This window comes from Salvelinus sp. IW2-2015, linkage group LG31 (assembly GCF_002910315.2).
Source record: "Salvelinus sp. IW2-2015 linkage group LG31, ASM291031v2, whole genome shotgun sequence".
NCBI classification, from domain to species: domain Eukaryota; kingdom Metazoa; phylum Chordata; class Actinopteri; order Salmoniformes; family Salmonidae; genus Salvelinus; species Salvelinus sp. IW2-2015.
Window position 1 is genome coordinate 10,817,550 of NC_036870.1, and position 25,129 is coordinate 10,842,678.

At 40.2% G+C, this 25,129-nt stretch overlaps 1 protein-coding gene across 2 annotated transcripts; it reads left to right on the forward strand.

Annotated features, from left to right (window-relative positions):
- The first annotated feature begins 2,055 nt into the window (after nucleotides 1-2,055).
- Nucleotides 2,056-24,729, forward strand: tmem65 (transmembrane protein 65). 2 transcript variants are annotated; one of them, XM_023976267.2, is made up of 8 exons: nucleotides 2,056-2,417; nucleotides 13,383-13,457; nucleotides 16,916-16,960; nucleotides 18,900-18,967; nucleotides 19,470-19,524; nucleotides 22,357-22,399; nucleotides 23,840-23,945; nucleotides 24,179-24,729. In XM_023976267.2, exons 1-8 carry the CDS (start codon nucleotides 2,159-2,161, stop codon nucleotides 24,296-24,298), a joined length of 771 nt encoding a protein of 256 aa, XP_023832035.1. In that variant the 5' UTR covers nucleotides 2,056-2,158; the 3' UTR covers nucleotides 24,299-24,729. The 2 variants fall into 2 exon arrangements, with proteins under 2 accessions (XP_023832035.1, XP_023832037.1); XM_023976269.2 differs by lacking the exon at nucleotides 13,383-13,457 and having other exon boundaries at nucleotides 2,064-2,417.
- Nucleotides 24,730-25,129: the final 400 nt, after the last annotated feature.

The following is a 25,129-nucleotide window of genomic DNA, read 5'->3' on the forward strand; positions in this document are numbered from 1 at the left end:
CCAATATACCACCGCTAATGGCTGTATCCAGGCACTCCAAGTTGCATCAAGCTTAAGAACAGCCCTTAGCCAGGTATATTGGCCATATAACATACCCCCTTGTGCCTTAATGCTTAAAACCTCATAACCTCTATGGGATCCCTGCGGGACGGTTGAGCTAACGTGCGTAATGTGATTAGCATGAGGTTGCAAGTAACAAGAACATTTCCCAGGACATAGACATATCTGATATGGGCAGAAAGTTTAAATTGTTGTTAATCTAACTGCACTGTCCAAGTTACAGTAGCTACTACAGTGAAAGAATACCATGCTATTGTTTGAGGAGAGTGCACAGTTAAGAACTTAAAAAAATGTATTTAAAAACCAATTAGGCACATTTGGGCAGACTTGATACAATATTTTGAACAGAATGCAATGGTTCACTGGATCAGTCTAAAACGTTGCACATACATTACTGCCATCTATTGGCCAAAATCTAAATTGAGCATAAACTGGAATAATACATTGTGGCCTTTCTCTTGCATTTCAGATATGATTAAAAATAAAATACACACGTTTTTTCTATGTATTATCTTTTACCAGATCTAATGTGCTATATTATCCTACTTAATTTCACATTTCCACAAACTTCAAAGTGTTTCCTTTCAAATGGTATCAAGAATATGCATATCCTTGCTTCAGGTCCTGAGCTAGGCAGTTAGATTTGGGTATGTCATTTTAGGCGAAAATGTAAAAAAAGGATCCGATCCTTTTCCCTTATAGCAGTCAAACGAGTTAAATTAACATCCATTGGTGGAAGATGATCTGGCGAGTTTAATAAAGGCACATTATCTTTTCTCTTGCGATATATTCAAATTATTTTATTATGTCATGTCATAGCTAGCAACAATTATTATTTTGAGGTAAACCGAATTTTGCTTAAAATGTTGGTACAAGTTACTACGATATTCCTTCTTAGTTAACTCGATAACAATATGGGAAAAGGTTTATTGTATAAATATGGCAACTCCTGCCGTGAAAAAATGGGCTCATTTTCAAACCTTTTGAGCAGTTTTTAAGTGGTCATTGGTCTATAAKGTGTAGCTGTTTAAAACCACAAGGTGGTAATAAAACAGCCGTTTGAGTAACTTTGTTTGACAAAAAGACAGCACGGGATAATTCCCTAGTTGTCTGATTGCCCTTTTAGCCGAATGTATGTACATTGGAATAATGTATATTTTATATTTGTAATGAATTACATTTTATTTGGATACGTTTTGTGTTGCATTTTGGTAAATGTGGTTTAATAATACTCGGGCCGAATTTCATGATCAAATTTGGAACAACAAATATCTCAGGACACGTGGTAGCTAGGAGCAAAAATAAATAATCTAGATAAATACATCTAAATGATATTTCAGCTCAATATAGTAAATTAAGATTGAGGAAAAACACGAGAGGAGAAACCATAATGTCTTTGGGAGAAAAAAAAACTACATTGGTCGCAAGTGGAAGTAATCGAGGAACGCTTCCAGTCGACGACAGTTTATGACGTTGCGCTCTATTTTTTGGGGTCCATATCAATACTTTCTGATGAATTGCACGGACGTTTGCAATGAAATTGCTTATTTCTCAAGCCAAAAAGAAAGAGGACCCGCTAACGCCACAATAGTAGCAGGCATATCAGATCACGCGCGGTTTTGTGCAATTAACGTTAGCTAGCTACTGTGTTTTCCTTTCGTGAACTGCTCTGTCTTGCCAGACATATTTAGTAACGTTAATGTATTATTGCAGAAATGTAACAGGAGTCGACTGTAGTTGCTAGCAAACGTTACATAAAACCAGTCTTCCCAAATAATAGAATAGGAGAGAGGACTTAAATGTTACATGTTGGGCATTAGCTACAAGGTAACGTTGCAACTTGGCAATAATACTTAACGTTACCTAGCTTAGCTTTACTTGCTAGCGTACTAGTGTGGGTTCGCTACTTTGACAGCTCTCATTACTCTAACACTTGCAATATTAGCTACTAACGTTACTACAGCGAACACCTTAGTTAACGTTAGTTAGCTGAATTATCTGGTTGGCAGTGCCGTTGAGCGTTAAACTGATAAAGAACCTAGCCATTTTATTTGAAGTTTTTTTTTTTGTACGAGCATATTTGCTCTATTTTGCCACAATGTTCAAGCTTTGTCTTCAGATAGCTCTACGACCCACCATCTCAACAAGAGCAGTGCTGGAAAGTGTCACGGTCAGAAAGGTTTTGAAGTTGTCCCACTTGCAAAGTTGTTGGATGGGAACGCTCGGACGCAACGAGCCGCGGGAACCCCTAAACTCTCCGAAAAGAGCGAAAGAATTCATCTACAGCCTTCACCCCAAAGAAAGAACATGCTTGCTGAAAGAACTGCAGAGCTTTGAATCCATAGCTATAGCTCAAGGTAAGATAAAAARAGATCTTGCAAGCAAGTTCCTCTCCCATTTTTATAATGATTGACATTCCTTCCCTCACTCCCTCTGCAGGCAGGGTGACTTTGTGTTTCCTATTCTTACAGTGATGTCAGGAATGTTGAAACTTCCCACCCCAAGTTAGTCGCTATCGTGGTGGGAACAGTGTCCTCCACTTTTATCAATTGGGATATTCTGGGCAACATTTCAGTCATACATTTGTCATCTGTATTTTTATATTTTCAATAGTCACTATTAGGATAAAGTAATTGCTGTTGTCAAATCAACTGACAGGCTACCATTTCGTTAATTTCATTTTTCTTAAACTTGTGTTTGACCTGCACAACTATGGGTGTTTTTTTTATTATCCTGAAGAAGTTCCTATTACGGTGTGAAAGTGTCCCTCAGCTTTGTAGTTTAACTTTTGTAGCCTTTTTGAATGGCCTTCAATAGGGAAAAACGTAGTGCAGTGGTCTTCAAGTGCAAAAACTCAGGTGACAGAAGTAAATTCATCCACTGACACATAAAAAATAAATATGTATATTATATACATACATACACACACGCACAAGTATGTTGACAACACTTAGAATGATTGGATTTGACTTTTTCAGCCACACCCGTTGCTTACATGTGTATAAAATCGAGCACACAGCCATGCAATCTCCATTGACAAACATTGGCAGTAGAATGGCCTTACTGAAGAGCTCAGTTACTTTCAACGTGGCACCAACAAGTCAGTTCGTCACATTTCTGCACTGCTAGAGCTGCCCCGGTCAACTAAGTGCTTATTTATGTGAAGTGAAAACGTTTAGAAGCAACAACGGCTAAGCCGTGACGTGGTAGACCACACAAGCTCACAGAACGGGGCTGAAGTGCGTAGTGTGTACAAATCGTCTGTCCTCCACACTTACTACCGAGTTCCAAATTGTCTCTGGAAGCAACGTCAGCATGAGAACTGTTTGTCTGAAACTTAATGAAATGGGTTTCCATGGCCGACCAGCCACACACAAGCCTAAGATCACCATGTGCAATGCCAAGCGTCTGCTGGAGTGGTGTAAAGCTCGCTGCCATTGGACTCTGGAGCAGTGGAAACACGTTCTCTTGAGTGATAAATCATGCTTCGCTAGCTGGCAGTCCGACAGTCAAATCTGGGTTTGGCAGATGCCAGGAGAAGACTACCTGCCCCAATGTATAGTGCTAACTGTAAAGTTTGGTGTAGTAGGAATAATTGTCTGCAGCTGTTTTTCATGGTTTGGGCTAGGCCKCTTAGTTTCAGTGAAGGGAAGTCTTAATGCTACAGCATACAATGACATTCTCGACGATTCTGTGCTTGCAATTTTGTGGCAACAGTTTGGGAAAGGCCCTTTTTCTGTTTCAGCACAAAGCGAGGTCCACACAGAAATTGTTTGTTGATTGGTGTGGAAGAACTTGACTGGCCCGCACACCTTTTAGATTAATTGGAACGCCGACTGCGAGCCTGGCCTAATCGCCCAACATCAGTGCCGAACCTCACTAATGCTCTTGTGGCTAAATGGAAGCCAGTCCCCGCAGCAATGTTCCAACATCTAGTGTAAAGCCTTCCCAGAAGAGTGGAGGCTGTTATAGCAGCAAAGGGGGACCAACTCAATATTAATTCCCATGATTTTGAAATGAGATGTTCAACGAGCAGGTGTCCACATACTTTTGGTAATGTGTCTGTGTATATGAAATGAAATGCAATGAGTTTTCACTCATTTGATGATAGAATCAGAGTTTCTAAACCCAGAGGCCAAACATTGCGAGGAATGCTTGCGAAACAGACAAGGCCGGAGTTTGAGGTTTGAGAAGTCTGAGAGAAGTGAAAAATMATTCCTTATTTCTTTATTTTCTCATTCTAAAGGCACAACCTCGATTTGAGACAACGTCCTGCAGTCAAAAACTAGATTTTCTTGTGTTTTGTATATATATTTCCACGCTGAGTTTGGAATAATACAGTGAAAATTATGATAATGCKTTTTTTAGTGTAAGAGATGTTTGAAAAGACAGTCTGAAATTTCAGCCTGTTTTGGTGAGATGTAGTGTTGGACTGCCTGGTGACATCACCAGGCGATACATTAGTTAATAGATTAGACCAATAAGAAAGAGTTCCCCTCTGCCAACAACAGCTAGTTTTCAGTTTTCCCCTCCCCACTCAGACCACTCCTAGACAGTCCTAGCAACATTCTTGTTTGAGAAATTGCAATTGATATTAAAAACGGCCTTATTGGACCTTTTTAATTAGCCTAGTTGAAGATGTTATTGATCAAACCTTGTGAAAGTGATAAACTGACATGTTTTCATTTTTGTCCAAAACAACTTTATATTGAATGATTGGCTTTGATTTGACTACCTGCACATGTGCAGTTTGGCGCAAGACCGTTTCTCTGCGCATGAGCTTAGCTAGCCAATGTCACCATGACATCGAAAGTTTTTGCCTATTTTCATACTGCATTGTCTTTGATACAATCGTAAAGCCCATTCAAAAGATTGGGGGGACATGATACGGACGTAAACCGGAAGGGATGGTTACTTCCACTATGGCAGCCATGCAGTGCATGTTCATTGCACAACCTTACCAAATGCTTATGCCGTTTTGTGTATTTGGTGCTGCAGTGGTATCTGAAGGCATTTGGAGTAGAGGTCGACCGATTTTTCAACGCCGATACTGATTATTGGAGGACAAAAAAAGCCGATACCGATTAATCGGCCGATTTTTATTTTTATTTGTAATCATGACAATTACACCAATACTGAATGAACACTTATTTTAACTTAATATAATACATCAATAAAATCAATTTAGCCTCAAATAAATAATGAAACATGTTCAATTTGGTTTAAATAATGCAAAAACAAAGTGTTGGAGAAGAAAGTAAAAGTGCAATATGTTCCTTGCTCAGAACATGATAACATATGAAAGCTGGTGGTTCCTTTTAACATGAGTCTTCAATATTCCCAGGTAAGAAGTTTTAGGTTGTGAGTTATTATAGGACTATTTCTCTCTATACCATTTGTATTTCATATACCTTTGACTATTGGATGTTCTTATAGGCACTTTAGTATGCCAGTGTAACAGTATAGCTTCCGTCCCTCTCCTTGCTCCTACCTGGCCTCGAACCAGGAACACATTGACAACAGCCACCCTCGAAGCAGCTTTACCCATGCAGAGCAAGGGGAACAACTACTCCAAGTCTCAGAGCGAGTGACGTTTGAAACGCTATTAGTGCGCACCCGCTAACTAGCTAGCCATTTCACATCGGTTACACCAGCCTAATTTCGGGAGTTGATAGGCTTGAATTCAAAACAGCAGAGCTGCTGGCAAATATGCACGAAAGTGCTGTTTGAATGAATGCTTACGAGCCTGCTGGTGCTCACCATCGCTCAGTCAGACTGCTCTATCAATCATGACTTAATTCTAACATAATAACACACAGAAATACAAGCCTTAGGTCATTAATATGGTTGAATCCGGAAACTAAGCATTTATTCTTTCAGTGAAATACGGAACAGTTCCGTATTTTATCTAACGGGTGGCATCATCAGTCTAAATATTCCTGTTACATTGCACAACCTTCAATGTTATGTCATAATTACGTAAAATTCTGGCAAATTAGTTCGCAATGAGCCAGGCGGCCCAAACTGTTGCATATACCCTGACTCTGCGTGCAATGAACGCAAGAGAAGTGACACAATTTCACCTGGTTAATATTGCCTGCTAACCTGGATTTCTTTTAGCTAAATATGCAGGTTTAAAAATATATACTTCTGTGTATTGATTTTCAGAAAGGCATTGATGTTTATGGTTAGGTACACGTTGGAGCAACGACAGTTCTTTTTCGTGAATGCGCACTGCATCGATTATATGCAACGCAGGACACGCAAGATAAACTAGTAATATCATCAACCATGTGTAGTTATAACTAGTGATTATGATTGATTGATTGATTGTTTTTTATAAGATAAGTTTAATGCTAGCTAGCAACTTACCTTGGCTTCTGACTGCATTCGCATAAGAGGCGGGCTCCTCGTGAGGCAGGTGGTTAGAGCGTTGGACTAGTTAACCGTAAGGTTGCAAGATTGAATCCCCGAGCTGACAAGGTAAAAAATCTGTCATTCTGCCCCTGAACAAGGCAGTTAACCCACCGTTCCGAGGCCGTCATTGAAAATAAGAATGTGTTCTTAACTGACTTGTCTAGTTAAATAAAGGTGTAAAAAATATATATATATATAAATGTTTTTTTAAATCGGCAAAATCGACGTCCAAGATTACCGAATTCCGATTGTTATGAAAACTTGAAATCGGCCCTAATTAATCGGCCATTCCGATTAATCGGTCGACCTCTAATTTGGAGTACCATAATATGCTATGGCGTCTCTCTGCAGCTGAATGTCTTCTCATTCCAAAGTATGCCGCATCATACTCATTAGCAATAGGCCTACTTCGGGGATGAAATCAGACTTGACAATGTAGCCTATGGCTCATGTATGACTGCCATACCATGTAACTCCCTGGTGGGGACTTCTTGTTCCATTCATCCTTGTAGAGTTTTGTACAGTAGGGTTGGGCGACATTACGATAGTATTGGATATCGAAGATGATTGACCGCTATCGTGATGTGACAGACGATTTCAACTTGACTGGCAGCACGCATTAAAGAGCTGACCGCGCAGCCCACAGCAGGGCAATGCCAAGTGGCCTATTCCTTTCCTATAGCCTGAATAACCTATTTCAATAACTGTTATAAACTACAAGCTAAGATTTTCACCAAAGCAGTGCATTCTCAATGTTGGATGATTTGGGCCATATAGCTGAAGCACATTACAATTTTTTGTAGCGGACACTCAATTATAAAAGCCTAATGGTGTATTTTATCTTAACGGAGTTCTAGACTCAAAGTTTTAAGCTGATCTGTTCAGTCTCTTATTAGAATGGCATGCTCTTAGCACTGACTGATTTGTAGATCCATCACTGGAGGTAAATTGTGCCCCTAAGTATATAGCTGGAATCCTGGTCCTGTGAATAGTACAACTTCTCATGGTCCTACACATTTCCTCTCCTCTCTAAAACTAAGTGCATTGTATTTGGTAAAAATAATTCCCTAAGTTCTAGACCTCAGCTGAATCTGGTAATGAATGGTGTGGCTTTTGAACAAGTTGAGGAGACTAAATTGCTTGGGTTTACTTAGTGATGCACCGATATGACATTTTTGGCCGATACCAATATTTTCCTTGCCCCAAAAAACGATACTGATATTTTTATTTATTTTTTTAAGCATTCTAGTGCAGTTAATTTACTTAATACCCATCCCGGATCCGGGAGCATCCTCATCAAWAAAGCTGACTAGCCTAGCCTAACGGGACAGGGATATCATATAATATAATWTTCATGAAATCACAAGTCCAATACAGCAAATGAAAGAGAAACATCTTGTGAATCCAGCCATCATTTCCGATTTTTTTAAATGTTTTACAGCGAAAACACAATATGTATTTATATTAGCTAACCACAATAGCCAAACACACAACGGCATATTTTCACCATGTTTCCACCGCATAGGTAGCTTTCACAAAACCCACAAATAGAGATAAAATGAATCACTAACCTTGAACAACTTCATCAGATGACAGTCTTATAACATCATGTTATAAAATACATTTATGTTTTGTTCGAAAATGTGCATATTTATAGCTACAAATCCTGGTTTTACATTGCAGCCACCATCACAAATAGCACCAAAGCAGCCAGAATAATTACAGAGAGCAACGTGAAATACATAAATACTCATCATAAAACATTTATGAAAAATACATGGTGTACAGCAAATGAAAGATAAACATCTTGTGAATCCAGCCAATAATTCTGATTTAAAAAAAAAAAAGAAAGTGTTTTACAGCGAAAACACAATATATATTTCTATTAGCTCACTACAATAGCCAAACACACAATGCCATTTACTCCCCGCCAAAATAGCTTTCACAAAACCGACAAAATAGAGATAAAATTAATCACTAACCTTGAACAACTTCATCAGATGACAGTCTTATAACATCATATTATACAATACATTTATGTTTTGTTCGAAAATGTGCATATTTAGAGCTGCAAATCGTGGTTATACATTGTGAATAKGTAGCAACAATTCACCAAAATATCCGGAGATATTTTGGACAGTCATCTAATCAAATAACTCATCATAAACTTTACTAAGAAATACATGTTGTACAGCAAATGAAAGATACACTGGTTCTTAATGCAACCGCTGTGTTAGATTTTTTWAAATAACTTTACTACAACATACAAAATGCATTATTGTGAGACAGCGCTCACCTATTCTCCGCTGAGTTGGAGTCAACATATTACACAAAAATACGAAATATAATCATAAATTGTGTCTTACTTTTGCTGAGCTTCCATCAGAATGTTGTGCAAGGAGTCCTATTTCCAGAATAAATCGTTGTTTGGTTTTAGAATGTCCATTTCTTCTGTCGAATTAGCAACTTTGGCTAGCATTGTGGCGCGAACATGCRCATCTCTTGGCGCAAAGAACGGAAAATTCCAAAAGTCCCAATAAACGTTGAATAAACTGATCAAACTCGGTTGAAAAATCCTACTTTATGATGTTTTTCTCATATGTATCAAATAAAATCAGAGCCGGAGCAATTCGCCGTGTATACCGAACGCTTTTCAGAAGACAATGTCGAGGTCCCCCGCGCGCTGTCGAAAACAAACAAAATACCGGACCTGCCACTCCAAAAGCTCTTATTCGGCCTCAGATCAAGCTAGACACCCCATTCAACCTTCCACTGCCTGTTGACATCTAGTGGAAGGTGTATGAAGTGCATACATATTGATAAATAAAAGCCAGTTGAATAGGCAGGCCCTGAAACAGAGCCTCGTTTTCAGATTTTTCACTTCCTGTATGGAAGTTTGCTGCCAAATGAGTTCTGTTTTACTCACAGATATAATTCAAACAGTTTTAGAAACTTCAGAGTTTTCTATCCAATAGTAATAATAATATGCATATTGTATGATCTAGAACAGAGTACGAGGCCGTTTAATTTGGGCACGATTTTTTCCAAAGTGAAAACAGCGCCCCCCTATTCACAAGAAGTTAACTGACTTGCCTAGTTAAATAAAGGTTACACACACACCACACTGACCAAAAAGTTATTTTGTTGGCATTTACGTATGTCACCATTACCAGTAAAACATAATCAAAACCTATTTCTTTCACTTACTTGCTGTGCTGTTTCGTTGTTCATTTTATTCAGTCGTTTCATTCTCAACCCGGATTTCTCATACTATGGAACGCCGTTGGGGTCTTGGCGTGTCAAAAAGGATACACGTCAAATAACACTATTCGACAAGTCAGGACCTGAATACGACTGCACGTCACATAATAATTGAATGCGTTCATTCATTTTTTACGTTATTACACATTGATTACACTCACTCGTATTTCATATGTCACAACAATTCATCGATATGTATGCTATGATACTGGTAAAGTTGTATCGCGCACCTACAGTGCTGGTCATAAAAAAAGCTAGCTAGCTCATGGATGCAAACAATGTTCATCCCCAAAAACATAGCAAAACGTCAATCTGTTTCAGTAGCTATAGTTAGCTAGCTAACTATATAGCTAGGTGTCATCTAAAATAACCCTAATTTKTAAGACAGTTCTTATTTGATTAATGGTGGTCGGACCCATCAATGTGACGCTAGCCACAATAGTGGACTTTGCGGTTAGCCTTCAAAATAAACGTATGTAATTAACAGTGATGCAAATTAATACAAATAGTATAATTTTGCCATAATTGAATAGATCATGCTAAACGAGGTTGGAATGTTATATAAAATCAACAAAAGACAATAATTTGTTAATTTGACAATCTGTTGAAATCACACTGGATGTATTATACTTTAGAATTGCTTTGCATACTTATTTCACTGTACAGCCTTACCTATGGATTGTGGATCAATGACATGGGGTATCAGTCTACTCAGTGATACCCAGAGAACATTAGCGTCGTAGCTCTTATTGCGGGACTCTGAAACAATTGTGAATTGAGCCACATTTATTGTCAACCTATGTGTATTGAACACTATTCCCAAGGAAAAACAATACTGCGTGGATGTTTTGGAGTCTGATAACTCTGAGGAGGACATTTGGAAAATTGAGTAGAGTTGAGTAGAGTGATACCCCTTTTCATTGATCCCCAATCCTTAGGGAAAGCTGTACAGTGCAATATGAATGTCAATTCACACAATAYGCTGACTGGGGAGYTGATTTCACACAGTCACAGTCCCGCGATAAGAGCTACAATGCTAATATTTGCATAAACTCTTCACAGTTGTGTTCTGTMGGTGTCACCGAGTAGACTGATACCCCATTTCATTGCTTCACATTCCAACCTTGTTTAACATTATCTAGTCTAAATATGGCATGATTCCACCAATTGTAACCTTCTGCATCACTTTCAAAGAGGTACTTTTATTTCGAAYGCAAACCGCAAATTCCACTATTGTGCCTAATAGTTATTGTGGCTAGCTTCACAACACATAACCCGGTCCGGTCGAGCCTCACTAGCCAGATGAAGCTAGCTGGCTGCTTATAATGTTAGCTTTGGGCAACAGGGTTAAGTAGCTAGCTAGCTATTTATTTTCATGAACTGAAGTTCAATTTCAATAGGCAACCTAGCTAATAGTTACTCATAAGGATTCCTAAATCGTTGCTAAGAATAATGAAAATTACTGCAGTTTCTCTACTGGTCATTGGTTTCAGGCTGGTTGTATTGGTGCAGGCTAGGTACCAAGCTAAAGCTAGCTAGATACCCCAGAAGTTGCGGTCAAACAAATAATGCTTTATTACCAACACGGTATTGTAATCACATCGTTCGTGGCCGGTGTTTGCTTGTTTGCAGACTTTTTTGTACAGCTTTGACAGTGCTACTGATAGTAGTGGTGGTGCTTGGCTTGCACGTGCAAATTCAGAACACACAAAATTCTATAATAGAACTGGGTTATTTGACGTGTCAAATGAAAAGCTTATTTAACTCGTCAAATAGTGTTATTTGACTTATCTATTTTTGACACCCAAACGCCGTTCCATAGTATGTTGTGAAGCTAATAGCAGTGGCGCCATTACTGTGTAACTCCGGTAGGGCAACATCTGAAAAATAGCACTCTTGGTAGTGTGTAGTTGCCAAAATCACCCTTGACAGAGAACGGTTGATTGTCAAGGGCAATGAATTCCATTATCTTTGCATTAATGGATTTCGCCTTTGAGTTGTCTCGCTGAAATTTTCTTTCTCTTTCAAATGACTGCTCGACTTGTTGACTGCTCGATCCACACAGCAGACATTGTGGGCTAGGTTAGGAATTCTGTGTTGCACGTGTAGCGCAACATTTTACTTGACGCCATTACGTCATGTACCTACGTTATATAGGTATGCACGTTAGCTTTGACATCGGTTATTAACATACGCTTTAAACTAGACATCGGACCGATATTTTAATTTTTAGCTAATATCGTCCGATTCCGATATGTTTTTATTTATTTTAATATTTTTTTAAATATRGTGCATCCCTTGTAAACTGTCATGGTCAACCTATAGATTCAATGTTGTAAAGATAGGGAGAGGTTTGTCCGTAATAAAGATGCTCTGCTTTTTTGACACCGCACAGAGCAAGTCCTGCATGGTTTAGTTTTATCTAATCCTGGTTATTGTTAAGTCATATGGTCAAGTGCTGCAAAGAAAGTCCTAGTTAAGCTGCAGCTGGCCCAGAACAGAGCGTCACGTCTTGCTCTTCATTGGCTAAGAGTTGAGGAAAGACTGACTGCATCACTTGTTTTTATAAGAAACATTATTGTGTTGGAAATTCCCAATTGTTTGCATAGTCAACTTACACACAACACTGACACGCGCACACTTACCCGACCAGACATGCCACCTGAGTCTTTTCACAGTCCCCAGGTCCAGAACAAATTCAAGGAAACGTACAGTATTATACAGAGACATGAGTGCATGGAACTCCCATCTTAAATAGCGCAAGGGAACAGCAAACCTGTTTTTTTTTAAACAGTGACCTTCTTGTTGTGTGTATCTCATAGATGCGCACACACACTACATGTTTATGTATGTAAATTGTAAAGTCTTCTGTCTGTAATGTATTTTTTGTAATGTGTCGGACCCCAGTACGACTAGCTGTCGCCATTGGCGTCAGCTAATGTGTATCCTAATAAATCAAAATCCTTGACTTTAACCCCGGGAGAAATATGTAAGCTTGAAGTACAGTGACCTTTTCCAGAGCTCATTCCTGACCCTCCCTCATGCCAGCTGGTCTCTCTTGGAGCAGGCCTCTGACAGATGGGCTCCCTCCACCATGTCCCTGTTATGCCAGCCTCTGGTAAATACCCAGGAAACCAGTTAAGCACRATTAGCCCTCATGCCTCCTTGGTCATGCATTCAGAGCTTTAAATGGACAACCATCATGCAATTCAGGTTCTTCTTTTCCCAGAAGTGCTCACTCTATATGTGAATGAGTGCAGTGGCTAATGTTTTGCACTGGTGCTCATTATAGTTTCATTTTTATAGTAAAATTGTTGAGGGTTCACGAGAGAGACCTAGGCGTTTATCTTCTTTAATTGTACATCCAATGTCAATGCATTATGAGGAGCATTTTCTCTTGCTGTTTGAACTGAAATTATAAAAGCCACCCAGTCAGGCGAGTTAACTTTTGACATCCAGTACATACCGTACCTCATAGCTTATTATTAAATGTTTGAGGAATTGAGGAGTGTGACAATGTACTTCAGCTTTCAGTAGATGAAGCCCTTTTTCCATAGAAGTCCCAGTGAAACTACCTTTACACACACAGCCATGCCCAACTCTTCTCTTTATGTGCCCCGTATCCCCCTTTTTTCTCCCTCCAGACTCTGAGGTGTCCAGCTGCACAAGCCAGTTGCGTGGCCAGAGTGAGACACCTGAAGGAGAAGTGGGGTTACAGGGTACAACAATGTGTGTTTTTCTCACGGACGGACTGCCAACATTTCCCTTGCCTGCTTTGTGTACCTTCAGTGTTTCCCCTAAGAACACYGGCTGGGGTTTTCCTGTTTTTATTTATTTATTTTTCATTTTATCTCCTGCTCTCAATGACATCACCAGCCAATTCTATATTAACCCCAAAAATGTTTTGCTAACGTAACGTTACTGTAACTTAGCTAACAATTATTACATACTGTACATCTATTAATAGGGTTGGTTCATGGAGATAGTTAGAGGATGCAACATGTGTCTGTGAGAGCACATTTTCTTCTACTACTATGAGTTGGAGTGTGTTTGAATCGGTATATAGCCAAGGTTGGTGACAAAGATATATGTTGTTGTCACTCTGATCTTAAACTCTTCTCTGCAGAAATATTTTTGTTGTTCCGGCAATGATTTAGCAGCAGCAGTGCGCTGCGCTAAATGAATATAGGGGAAACACTGACTTTACTCAAGTTTGTCCATACTGTTGCCACATTGTCGGCTGGCATGACAATCCAATGCTGCTGCCTTGTTCCATGTTACTCTGTGTTCAACATGAAATCCCCAGGAGAGTCAGTTTAGTGATTCAGATAAATTTTCTTTTTTCACATTCTTGTTTGTCCCTAGTTGTGAGGCTTGTGATTACAACATCGGCCTAAACAGCGTTCAACACAGAAATTGCCCTGAATGTCAAGGGGCACTGTGGCATTTCAGTAATGGGCTATTTAAAATGTTAATCCTGTGAACCAAACCTTAAGGCCCTATTCCCACTACGAGATATGAAGGAGAGTCTGAGGAGCGGAGTGGCAAAAAGGATTTCTACTTTTCAATTCACATTACATCCTTACCTTTCGTTGTGGCTGGCGATGCGACACTCTTGGTCCGCAGCTCAAATTGACCTTAAATATCACAGTAGTCAGTAAGCACAAACTATTCAACAATGACAAACTTTTCTTCTAAAACATTTTACACTATTGAATAATGCAACCAAACCATATGACAATTTACAAGCATGTGGAGACAGTGTTTATTTTCTTGTCTGTAGGCTACAGTCATTACATTTTAGCTTCAAGACAAATGTAGAGTTGCTAACTGCATGTCTTCATCAAGTAACGTTAGCCTATCTAAAATTAACGATTTTTAAACCTCTCATATGCATATAAAGTACAGTAGGCCTACTTTACAACAAACCAGMCTTCATTTTTTAAAATCAATATCATGCAAATCATTACATGTGCTAAAAGAAAATTGCAACTGAAAACGTGGGTGTAAGTGAATGCACTGCGACAAGCTGTTTTATATGGAAGCCCAAGCCCACTACCAAAATTGTTTTTTAAAAATTGCCTCATGATTTGTCAATGTGCACAATTAGTCTGTGCTTCAGTCTGATCAACTGTAGCTTACTGATAACAACCACAGCTGCATGTAGCCTAGAGAAGCCTAAGTAAAAAAAWAAAAAAAATGAATGGAAGTAAATATGGAAGTAGTTTAGTGGCTAAAATAAGAGGTTAAATAGGTGATCTTTCTTATCTCTCAGATATAAGATAGACACTTCACAACAAATTTTCTTTATATTTTAGAATTTTTAAAAACGTTTCTCTGGTCTAAACTCAACGTTTCATCCATAGATTTTTTTGGTACCTTTAGGAGTCTTAGAATAGTTAAATGATGACTATTTTATCTTAAAACAACCCCCCCCTGCCGCCGACTTAGAAATGGCTTAGACTCTAGAGAGGGATTTATTAAATGGGTTTCTTCTTTTCAGAGCTCTTTGGTGAGCATTTTGATGTTCTTGTGTGGTTGGTATAAAGTGATGATTTTATTTTTATATTGTTACAGTCCTTAGGTTGTCTGAGCAAGAAAATAGTTAGATTCCATAGAGATTGTAAAATGAGTGCACTGCCCTAACTTTGTCACTGGGAAACAACACATATTGGCACATTTCCCTGTTCCGCTCCAATTTTAATTTGGGAAATATTTACATCCACTACTTTAATTGGGGAGAATTAATTGGCCCGCAAAAGAATAGCAGACTAAAGACGAACACATCTCCTCTCCAATTCCGTCCTAGCAGCAGGTAGTCCTGCACTTCCCCTGTTAAACCTTTCTAATGTGTTGGAGTGCCAGTTCCTCAGAACTGTGACAGCGGGCAGATGGTGGTGACTATTGCCACAGACAGCAGGAGTAGACACTTCTGTAATTAGGTAGTTTCACATGCACCACTTCAGCTAAGCTCTGAGGGAAATGACTCATCAGCACTGCTGCTGCCTGCTGTGACCGTTGTTGTTTAGAAGGGTAATATAGCAGGAGGGGTTGGACATTGGCGTGACCAATGACAAATATGTAGCCTTATGCTATTTCTCATTGAACATTTGCCTGAAGTCTACTGGCTGCAGATTGCACAGATATCAATTTTGTCATCTAGAAGTTTATTGATATTTTCCCATCAGCCAAGTGTCCTCCTTGAGTCAACAGAAATTAAATCGCACAAATAAGCTTTTGTTGTGTAGCGTTGTGTTGCATGGCCTTGTGCCGCAAGGCGTTGTGTTGCATGGCCTTGTGCCGCAAGGCGTTGTGTTGCATGGCCTTGTGCCGCAAGGCGTTGTGTTGCATGGCCTTGTGCCGCAAGGCGTTGTGTTGCCTTAGGGTTACCTACAGACTTTGACCATGCCCCCTGCTCAACTCGTTTACTCGGCCACTAGCAAGCAGTTTATTATGGGTTTTATAGCGACACTCTCCCTCAGTGGGAGGTTCTACACTCCACACTGAAAGCCTGTTCTCTTCTATGAGCTGCTGTGCACTCATGAGCAGATTGACCCGCTGTTCTGATTAATTAGTATTCCATGACGGTCAATAGTATTTCCATTCTCATTAAAGTAACCTCGTCAGCTGGCGGTCACCTCGCCTTAKTCTTGGGTTCACCTTTCCAGAAATAGCACCCCAGCCCCTCTGTCTCAAGGTTGGGTCCTTGACCTTTCCAAGCGGCATTCATGTTAGAGGTGTGACTCTGTTTAGCACTGGGGTTTGTGTGTTAGTCTTCCTCAATGAATGAGAGACTACGCAGTTTGATAACTGTAATGGGAGACTTTCATGTCTGTCTGAATTCACTCCCACAAAACAGTTGACTGTCTACTAGTCCTACTACTTTTTAAACACACAAACACATTCACTTGGAACATGCCCCTTTAGTTCTTAATGAATTTCCTACCAAGAATCTGTTTCTCACGAGACTATAGAATATGGAGCCTCTTGGACAGAGCTGAGTAGTCAGCATTATACAGTGAACATGTTTATATTTGTGGTGAAGAGTTTGCAGTCTACACCTCTGTGCCAAACTTTTTGGGAGAGAAAGCATGAGGGTTGATCAGGATCTGAAAGTTCTACCCCAGTGCACATCATTTTGCAGATATGAATCTTTGTTTTTGATCTTGTCTTTCAGGGACTCAAGAGGCTTCACCGCTTACTCAAGCTCAGATCAAATACGGTAAGATAAAAGCGGTCTCTGAAATGATGAATGTAATTTTCTTTATACCATAGAGATTTATAGCTCAAAAGTTCTCAGTGGGATCAAAAGGGTCTATGCTTCCGTAGTCACATTATACCCCTTTGAAAACAGTTTCTCAAAACGAATTAATTATGACCTTATCAGCTTTTGTTTCCCAGCAGCTATATCCGTGCTATTTCTCTTAATGAACCCACAAAATAAACTTAGCAAAAGAAGAAACGTCATCTCACTGTCAACTGCGTTTATTTTCAGCAAACTTAATATGTGTAAATATTTGTATGAACATAAGATACAACAACTGAGATGTAAACTGAACAAGTTCTACAGACATGTGACTAACAGAAATGGAAWAATGTGTTCCTGAACAAAGGGGGATSAAAATCAAAAGTAACAGTCAGTATCTGGTGTGGCCACCAGCTGCATTAAGTACTGCAGTGCATCTCCTCATGGACTGCACCAGATTTGCCAGTTCTTGCTGTGAGATGTTACCGCACTCATCCACCAAGGCACCTGCAAGTTCCCAGACATGTCTGGGGGGAATGGCCCTAGCCCTCACCCTTCGATCCAACAGGTCCCAGACGTGCTCAATGGGATTGAGGTCCGGGCTCTTCAGGATGAGCCTGCAGGAGGGTACCACATGAGGGAGGAGGATGTCTTCCCTGTAACGCACAGCATTGAGATTGCCTGCAATAACAACAAGCTCAATCCGATGATGCTGTGACACACCGCCCCAGACCATGATGGACCCTCCACCTCCAAATGAATCCCGCTCCAGAGTACAGGCCTCGGTGTAACGATCATTCCTTTGACGAGAAACGCAAATCAGACCATCACCCCTGGTGAGGCAAAACCGCGACTCATCAGTGAAGAGCACTTTTTGCCAGTTCTGTCTGGTCCAGCGACGGTGGGTATGTGCCCATAGGCGACATTGTTGCCGGTGATGTCTGGCGAGGACTTGCCTTACAACAGGCCTTCAAGCCCTCAGTCCAGACTATCTCAGCCTATTGCGGACAGTCTGAGCACTGATGGAGGGATTGTGCGTTCCTGGTGTAACTTGGGCAGTTATTGTTGCCATCCTGTACCTGTCCCGCAGTTGTGCTGTTCGGATGTACCGATCCTGTGCAGGTGTTGTTACACSTGGTCTGCCACTGCGAGGACGATCAGTTGTCCGTCCTGTCTCCCTGTAGCGCTGTCTTAGGCATCTCACAGTACGGATATTGCAATTTATTGCCCTGGCCACATCTACAGTCCTCATGCCTCCTTGCAGCATGCTTAAGGCACATTCACGCAGGGACCCTGGGCATCTTTCTTTTGGTGTTTTTCAGAGTCAGTAGAAAGGCCTCTTTAGTGTCCTCAGTTTTCATAACTGTGACTTTAATTGCCTATCATCTGTAAGCTGTTAGTGTCTTAATGACCGTTCCACAGGTGCATGATCATTAATTGTTTGGTTCATTGAACAAGCATGGGAAACAGTGTTTAAACCCTTTACAAAGAAGATATGTGAAGTTATTTGAATTTTTACGAATTATCTTTGAAAAACAGGGTCCTGAAAAAGGGACGTTTCTTTTTTGCTGAGTTTACATTAGAAAGTGTATAATGAGGGGAAATGTTCATGTCAGCCATTGAAAWATTGACTGCAAGCTGTCTTTCAGTAAATACATTTGGATTTTCCTCAATGTCAGTAGGACACTGCCCCATAAACATACAGTACACACAGGCACAAACAAGCAGGCATGTGTGAGTCACTTAGTGACACGTGTGTTCTGCTGCCAGTAAATTCCATTACTCAATGGAAAAATGTATATTCACGTGCAGAGACCTAACTCCCAAGACAAGTTSATCTTAGCAGCAAATGATAAGAAAATGTTTGTTTTTATTGTTTTTATGTTTGTTTTTATTATTACTATCTTGTTTGCAGTGCTTCTACACAATGCGATCCCCTTTATTGGTTTTGGCTTCCTGGACAATGCCATCATGATTGCAGCAGTAAGTGGTATGACTTTTTCTGGTGTTTAAATTMACCTGTATTCATTGTTTAGTTTGAACTAGCATTTAAAATGTATTTTGTATTTCACGTTTTCATTAGATACTGGCCGTGTCTGAATACCCATACCCTTCGCGTACTACATAGTATGCAAAAAAAGAAATTGACATAGTATGTGATATTTCGAAAATAGTACTCTGACTGCGTCATCTCATGTGCGATTGCGTTGACTCCCGCCATTTGTTCATTTTGGTACAACCAATCAATTTATCTGATTATCAGCTGTTGGCAGACATGTAAATCAGAAGAGACGAGTGAATTCTATTAGATCAAACACCAAAATGAGTATGCAGTTTAAGTATGTAGTACACTAGTATGGGTATTCGGCCACTGTGAGGATGAAAGGGAACATTGCAAAAATAAATTGGGTGGGAAAGTCAACATGATTGCTAGCCCACCAAGAAACAAATGTCCACGTAATATTTCTGCTTTCTTGACTTTTAGGGAACCCAGATTGAGTTGTCTATAGGTGTCACCTTTGGATTATCGACCATGGCAGGTAAGACTGTTAAATTGTGATCTGAAATGTTCAAATTTGGCAGTAGCTCCCTCAATAAACATTGGTCAGAATACTTCTCAACCTTACAGGGGTCAAATATTTTTCAATGTAACAAAAGTCTASCCAGCCTCTACCCAATGGGTTAGATTAACTGGTGTTCTGGAGATCACATCAAAAGATACAGCATATTGTTCTTATTTCAGAGCTAAACTAAAAGTACATATTAGGTTACCATCCAGTCTTGAAAGTGATGATGGTCAATTTTTTTGTTTTTGTCACCGCCTTGTGTATTACTCATCTTGAATCACACTGTGGCAGTAGATGGCAGTCATTTTACCCTCACTATGGGGCCTGATGGTATTTTGTAGGCTGTTTTTAGAAGCATGTAGGCATCTGTCCCTGATTTATGAAGCTCTTCAAATAACATACTTTGTCTATTGGAGCCCTGCTTGTTCCATTGATGSTTACTGCAGCTATTCACATTAGACAAAGCCCCTCCCAATAATTGTGGGATGGTTTTGTTTAGGCTATATACTTTTGTTTCGAGTGGKCATACAATGCCAGACGYKAGCCACTCCTCAGTAAAAGGCACGACAGCCCGCTTGGAGTTTGCCAAAGGGCACCTAAAGACTCTCTGACCATGAGAAACAAGATTCTCTGGTCTGATGAAACCAAGTTTGAACTCTTTGGCCTGAATGCTAAGTGTCACTTCTGGAGGAAACCTGGCACCATCCCTACAGTGAAGCATGGTGGTGGCAGCATCCTGCTGTGGGGATGTTTTTCAGCGGCAGGGACTGGGAGACTAGTCAGGATCGAGGCAAAGATGAACAGAGCAAAGTACAGAGAGATCCTTGATGAAAACCTGCTCAGGACCTCCGACTGGGGACGAAGGTTCACCTTCCAACAGGACAACGGCCCTAAGCACACAGCCAAGACAATGCAGGAGTGGCTTCGGAACAAGTCTCTGAATGTCCTTGAGTGGCCCAGCCAGAGCCCGGACTTGAACCCGATCGAACATCTCTGGAGAGACCTGAAAATAGCTGTTCAGTAACGCTCCCCATCCAACCTGACAGAGCTTGAGAGGATCTGCAGAGAATAATGGGAGAAACTCCCCAAATACAGGTGTGCCAAGCTTGTAGCAATATACCCAAGAAGACTTGAGGCTGTAATCGCTGCCAAAGGTGCTTCAACAAAGTACTGAGTAAAGGGTCTGAATACTTATGTAAATSTGATATTTCAGTTTACATTTTTTTTTAAATAAATTYGCAAAAYTGTCTAATCGTGTTTTTYCTTTGTCMGTATTGTGTGTTTGACGYGGGYGGGGGGYATTATTTAATACATTTTAGAATAACCTACCAAAATGTGGAAAAAATCCAAGGYGTCTGAATACTTTCCGAAGGCACTGTACGTTTCTCTCGTGTAGGAATGAGTAGTGCAAATTTATCTGGTTTAATTGATTGGCCACTGAGCACGTCTTCTCAGTCCCAAACAACTACTTTTGCAAGGCTTTTGGTTGGTTAGAGATACTTTCTGCTAATGCTCCCCCAAAAACTTTTTGGTACAKTTAAGCTTTCTTTCTACAAAATCCATGTAGGGATGCAACTAGGYCTGGGAATTGCKAAGGACCATACGATACGATATTATCARGATACTTAGGTGTCTATGTATTMCGATTCTCACAATACTATATGTATTGTGATTTGATACTGTGATTGCGATTTGTTCCAAACAAATTTCTGATGCAGAAGGACGAGAGAGCCACGAGAAAACAATACCTTTTGATGAGTCATGGAAATAAGAGCTCCCTATTTTTAAAGCTGCAATATTTWACTTTTTGGGCGAATTGGCCAAATTCACATAGAAATGTGAGTTATAGATCTATAATTTGCYTCCAAATCAAGTCTAAGAAGAGGTATATGTTCTATGTGTGCTATTTCTACTTTWGGTTTTGTACACCAGCTGAAAATACAATATTTGTTGTTATTGAAGAGAATCAAGTGGTTTAGATGGTACAATGATTCTCTACACTAAACTGAAATTAGGCAAAGTACTACAATTTTAGTAACSAGGAAATGGCGGAGCGATTTCTGCATATTGCACCTCTTAAAAAMATGGAGAACAAGCTATACTGGAATTTTMGTGCATGTACAGCAAACTAGCYCAAAAATAATATTTCAATATTTTTGATGCGGTATATTGTAAAAAATMATATCCCTTCCCCCCATCACTAGATGCAACACTAGTATGTGGACCAGAATCCCTGGACCATTCTAGTGCCTTGGGGATCATTTTTMTAATATCACCACTGTCCAATGAATAACAGTTTGATCATTGAAAACAAGAACACATGCTAGCCAATTCCAATCCTAATAATCAGTGCTGTCTAATGCTGGCACATATTTAATATACATCGATCTACTTGAATGAACTYTGCTTGATATTGGCTTGTCTCATCCATGATTTACCAAGTTCRACCATACATCCACAATGCAATTTACAGTCGCTCCTCATCCCAGTGCGATTCACAAYCAGCGTTTTCATGAGGCTTTCAGGGTTTATAGCAGTTGGATCTATGCAGTTCCTTGGGCCTGGTTCATATTGTGACTGACTGCTTATGAAATGAAGTAATAATACAATTCAGTACACTGATCCGATTTATAAACTGTAGAGACAGTGACCTTTTTGAARGTTTGAAAAAGGAATCAACATGGCACAACAGCTGTTCAGCGTTGTTTACATGTTTAAACAAACATCAGGAGCAGTTGTATTGAAAAACTTCAAGAATCGTTTAATTTAGAGACTGTGTAAAATCTTATTTGTCTTCTGTTACAGCTGCAGCTCTTGGGAACCTAGTGTCAGACCTGGCTGGACTTGGGTAAGAGCACCAACCACTTCTCCATTCTGTGTAWTATTTAGTCAGTTATATAACTTTCAAAGCATTGCAAGTATTTCAGGGGTGGGGGTCAAGTTACTGGGTAGACGGGTATGATTTTGACATACTTTTGGTAATGTAGTGTATGTGGACACCTGCTCGTCGAACATRTCATTTCAAACTCATGGGCATTAATATTAAGTTGGTCCCCCCTTTACTGTTATAACAGCCTCCACTCTTCTGGGAAGGTTTTCCACTAGATGTTGGAACATTGCTGCAGGGACTTGCTTCCATTCAGCCACGAGCATTAGTGAGGTCGGGCACTGATGTTGGGTGATTAGGTCTGGCTCGCAGTCTGCGTTCCAATTCATCCCAAAGGTGTTCGATGGCGTTGAGGTCAGGGCTCTGTGTAGGCCAGTCAAGTTCTTCCACACCGATCTCGACAAACCATTTCTGTATGGACTTCGCTTTGTGGACAGGGGCATTGTCATGCTGAAACAGGAAAGGGCCTTCCCCAAACTGTTGCCACAAAGTGGAAGCACAGAATCGTATAAAAGGTTTTCTGTAGCATTAAGATTTCCCTTCACTGGAACTAAGTGGCCTAGCCCGAACCATGAAAAACAGCTCCAGACCACTATTCCTCATCCACCAAACTTTATAGTTGGCTCTATGCATTCGGGCAGGTAGCGTTCTCCTGGCATCTGCCAAACCCAGATTAGTTTGTCGGACTGCCAGATGGTGAATCGTGATTCATCACTCCAGAGAACACGTACCCACTCCTCCAGAGTTCAATGGCAGCAAGCTTTACACCACTCCAGCTGATGCTTGGCATTGCGCATGGTGATCTTAGGCTTGTGTGCTGCTGCTCGGACATGGAAACCCATTTCATGAAGTTCCAGAAGAACAGTTATTGTGCTGACGTTGCTTCCAGAGGCAGTTTGAAACATGGTAGTGAATGTTGCAACCGAGGACAGACAATTTTTACACGTTTCAGCACTCAGCGGACCCATTCTGTGAGCTTGTGCGGCCTACCACTTTGCAGCTGAGGCATTGTTGCTCCTAGACTTTCCACTTCACAATAACAGCACTTACAGTTGACTGACTGGGGCAACTCTACAGGGCCGAAATGTTATGAAATTACTTGTTGGAAAGGTGGCATCCTATGACGGTGCCACGTTGAAAGTCACTGAGCTCTTCAGTACGGGCCATTCTACTGTCAATGTTTGTCTATGGAGATTGCATGGCTGTGCTCGATTTAAAAATATATATTTTTTTAATACACCTGTCGTCAACGGGTGTGGCTGGAATAGCCGAATCCACTAATTTGAAGGGGTGTCCACATACTGTATGATTGATTTTTTTCCTTTTCTTGAAATGGAATGGTAATACAAATTTTACATGACTACCATAGCTGTGTTTCTTATATTGTCTGTCTGTGGGCAGTCTTGCCGGATACGTGGAGGTCCTAGCCTCRAGGCTAGGGATGCAGGTTCCTGACCTCACCCCCAAGCAGGCGGACATGTGGCAGACCAGGGTTAGCTCCCACATGGTGAGTGATTTTAGAAATGATTACCTTTTATGGGCTGGTCTACTCCTGTACTAAAAATCTTWATCTGGTTAGGGGAAACTGGCCCTATAAGGTTGAGATATTTAGAGGATGGGTGGGTTACTAGTGATCCATGTTCAAAGATTTATAATAACCTTAATAGTAAGAGAAACATGCACATAACTCAAACTGTTGAACTTCCCATTTGACATGCATTTTTCTCCCGTTGTGTGCAGGGAAAAGGCATTGGAGTCACAATCGGATGCATTCTCGGAATGTTCCCCCTGTTATTCCTAGGGGATGATGAGGATGAGAGCAAGAAAAAAGAAGCACACACCAACACCACAGACTCTTAACAGCATGCAAACCAGCTTTCTGGTTTCAGGGTCAATTGCAAGCTGCATCATCAGCATGATTTTAAATTCATCTCTAACTCTGGAAAACCTTTCTTCTCTATTTCATAATATAAGACATGTCATTTATCCAAAGTGACATAGTCATGGGTGCATACATTTTACATACAGGTGGCCCGGTAATCGAACCCACTGTGCTGGCGTTGCAAGCGCCATGCTCTACCAACTGATCTTCCAAAAGTTTATTATGAGCCATTAGGCTTATTACAAAGTAGTTGCATTTGATGGCAAGTTATTTTCATAGGATGGATTTTGTAGATGAATTTGCCTAGGAGTTGAAAATGACTTTGAGATGACTTTAAACCAATGTTATAAGATTGTGAAACAAAGGAACACGTGTCAACTGCTACCTCGATGGCATTTTATTTTTGGGGGGGATTTGAAACGGCAAGAGTTCAACTAGCTTGTGCAATATATATTTTCAATATTTATTTTTCTTTTGTTGAGGAATTTCTGTACAGTATATTATGCATTGAACTTTATTGATTGTTTGTCAACAAGGAAAAAGCAATTACGCTATGATTTGAAAAACTGGTCACAAATGCTGTTATTACCACTACCAACCCTGTTTTTCAGATGCATAATTACAAACATACCTCTACATTGAGTGTGCGTAATGCCTTGGGTTCCTAGCATGTCAGTCTTAAGTTGCCTATCTATTATTCTAACTGCTGATCTCTCTTAGCTTTCACATTTATTTTAGCAAAGCCAATTTTCACAGTCCATACCATAGAAGTGCCTCACTTTATTGTCTTCACATCACTCTAACCAAAT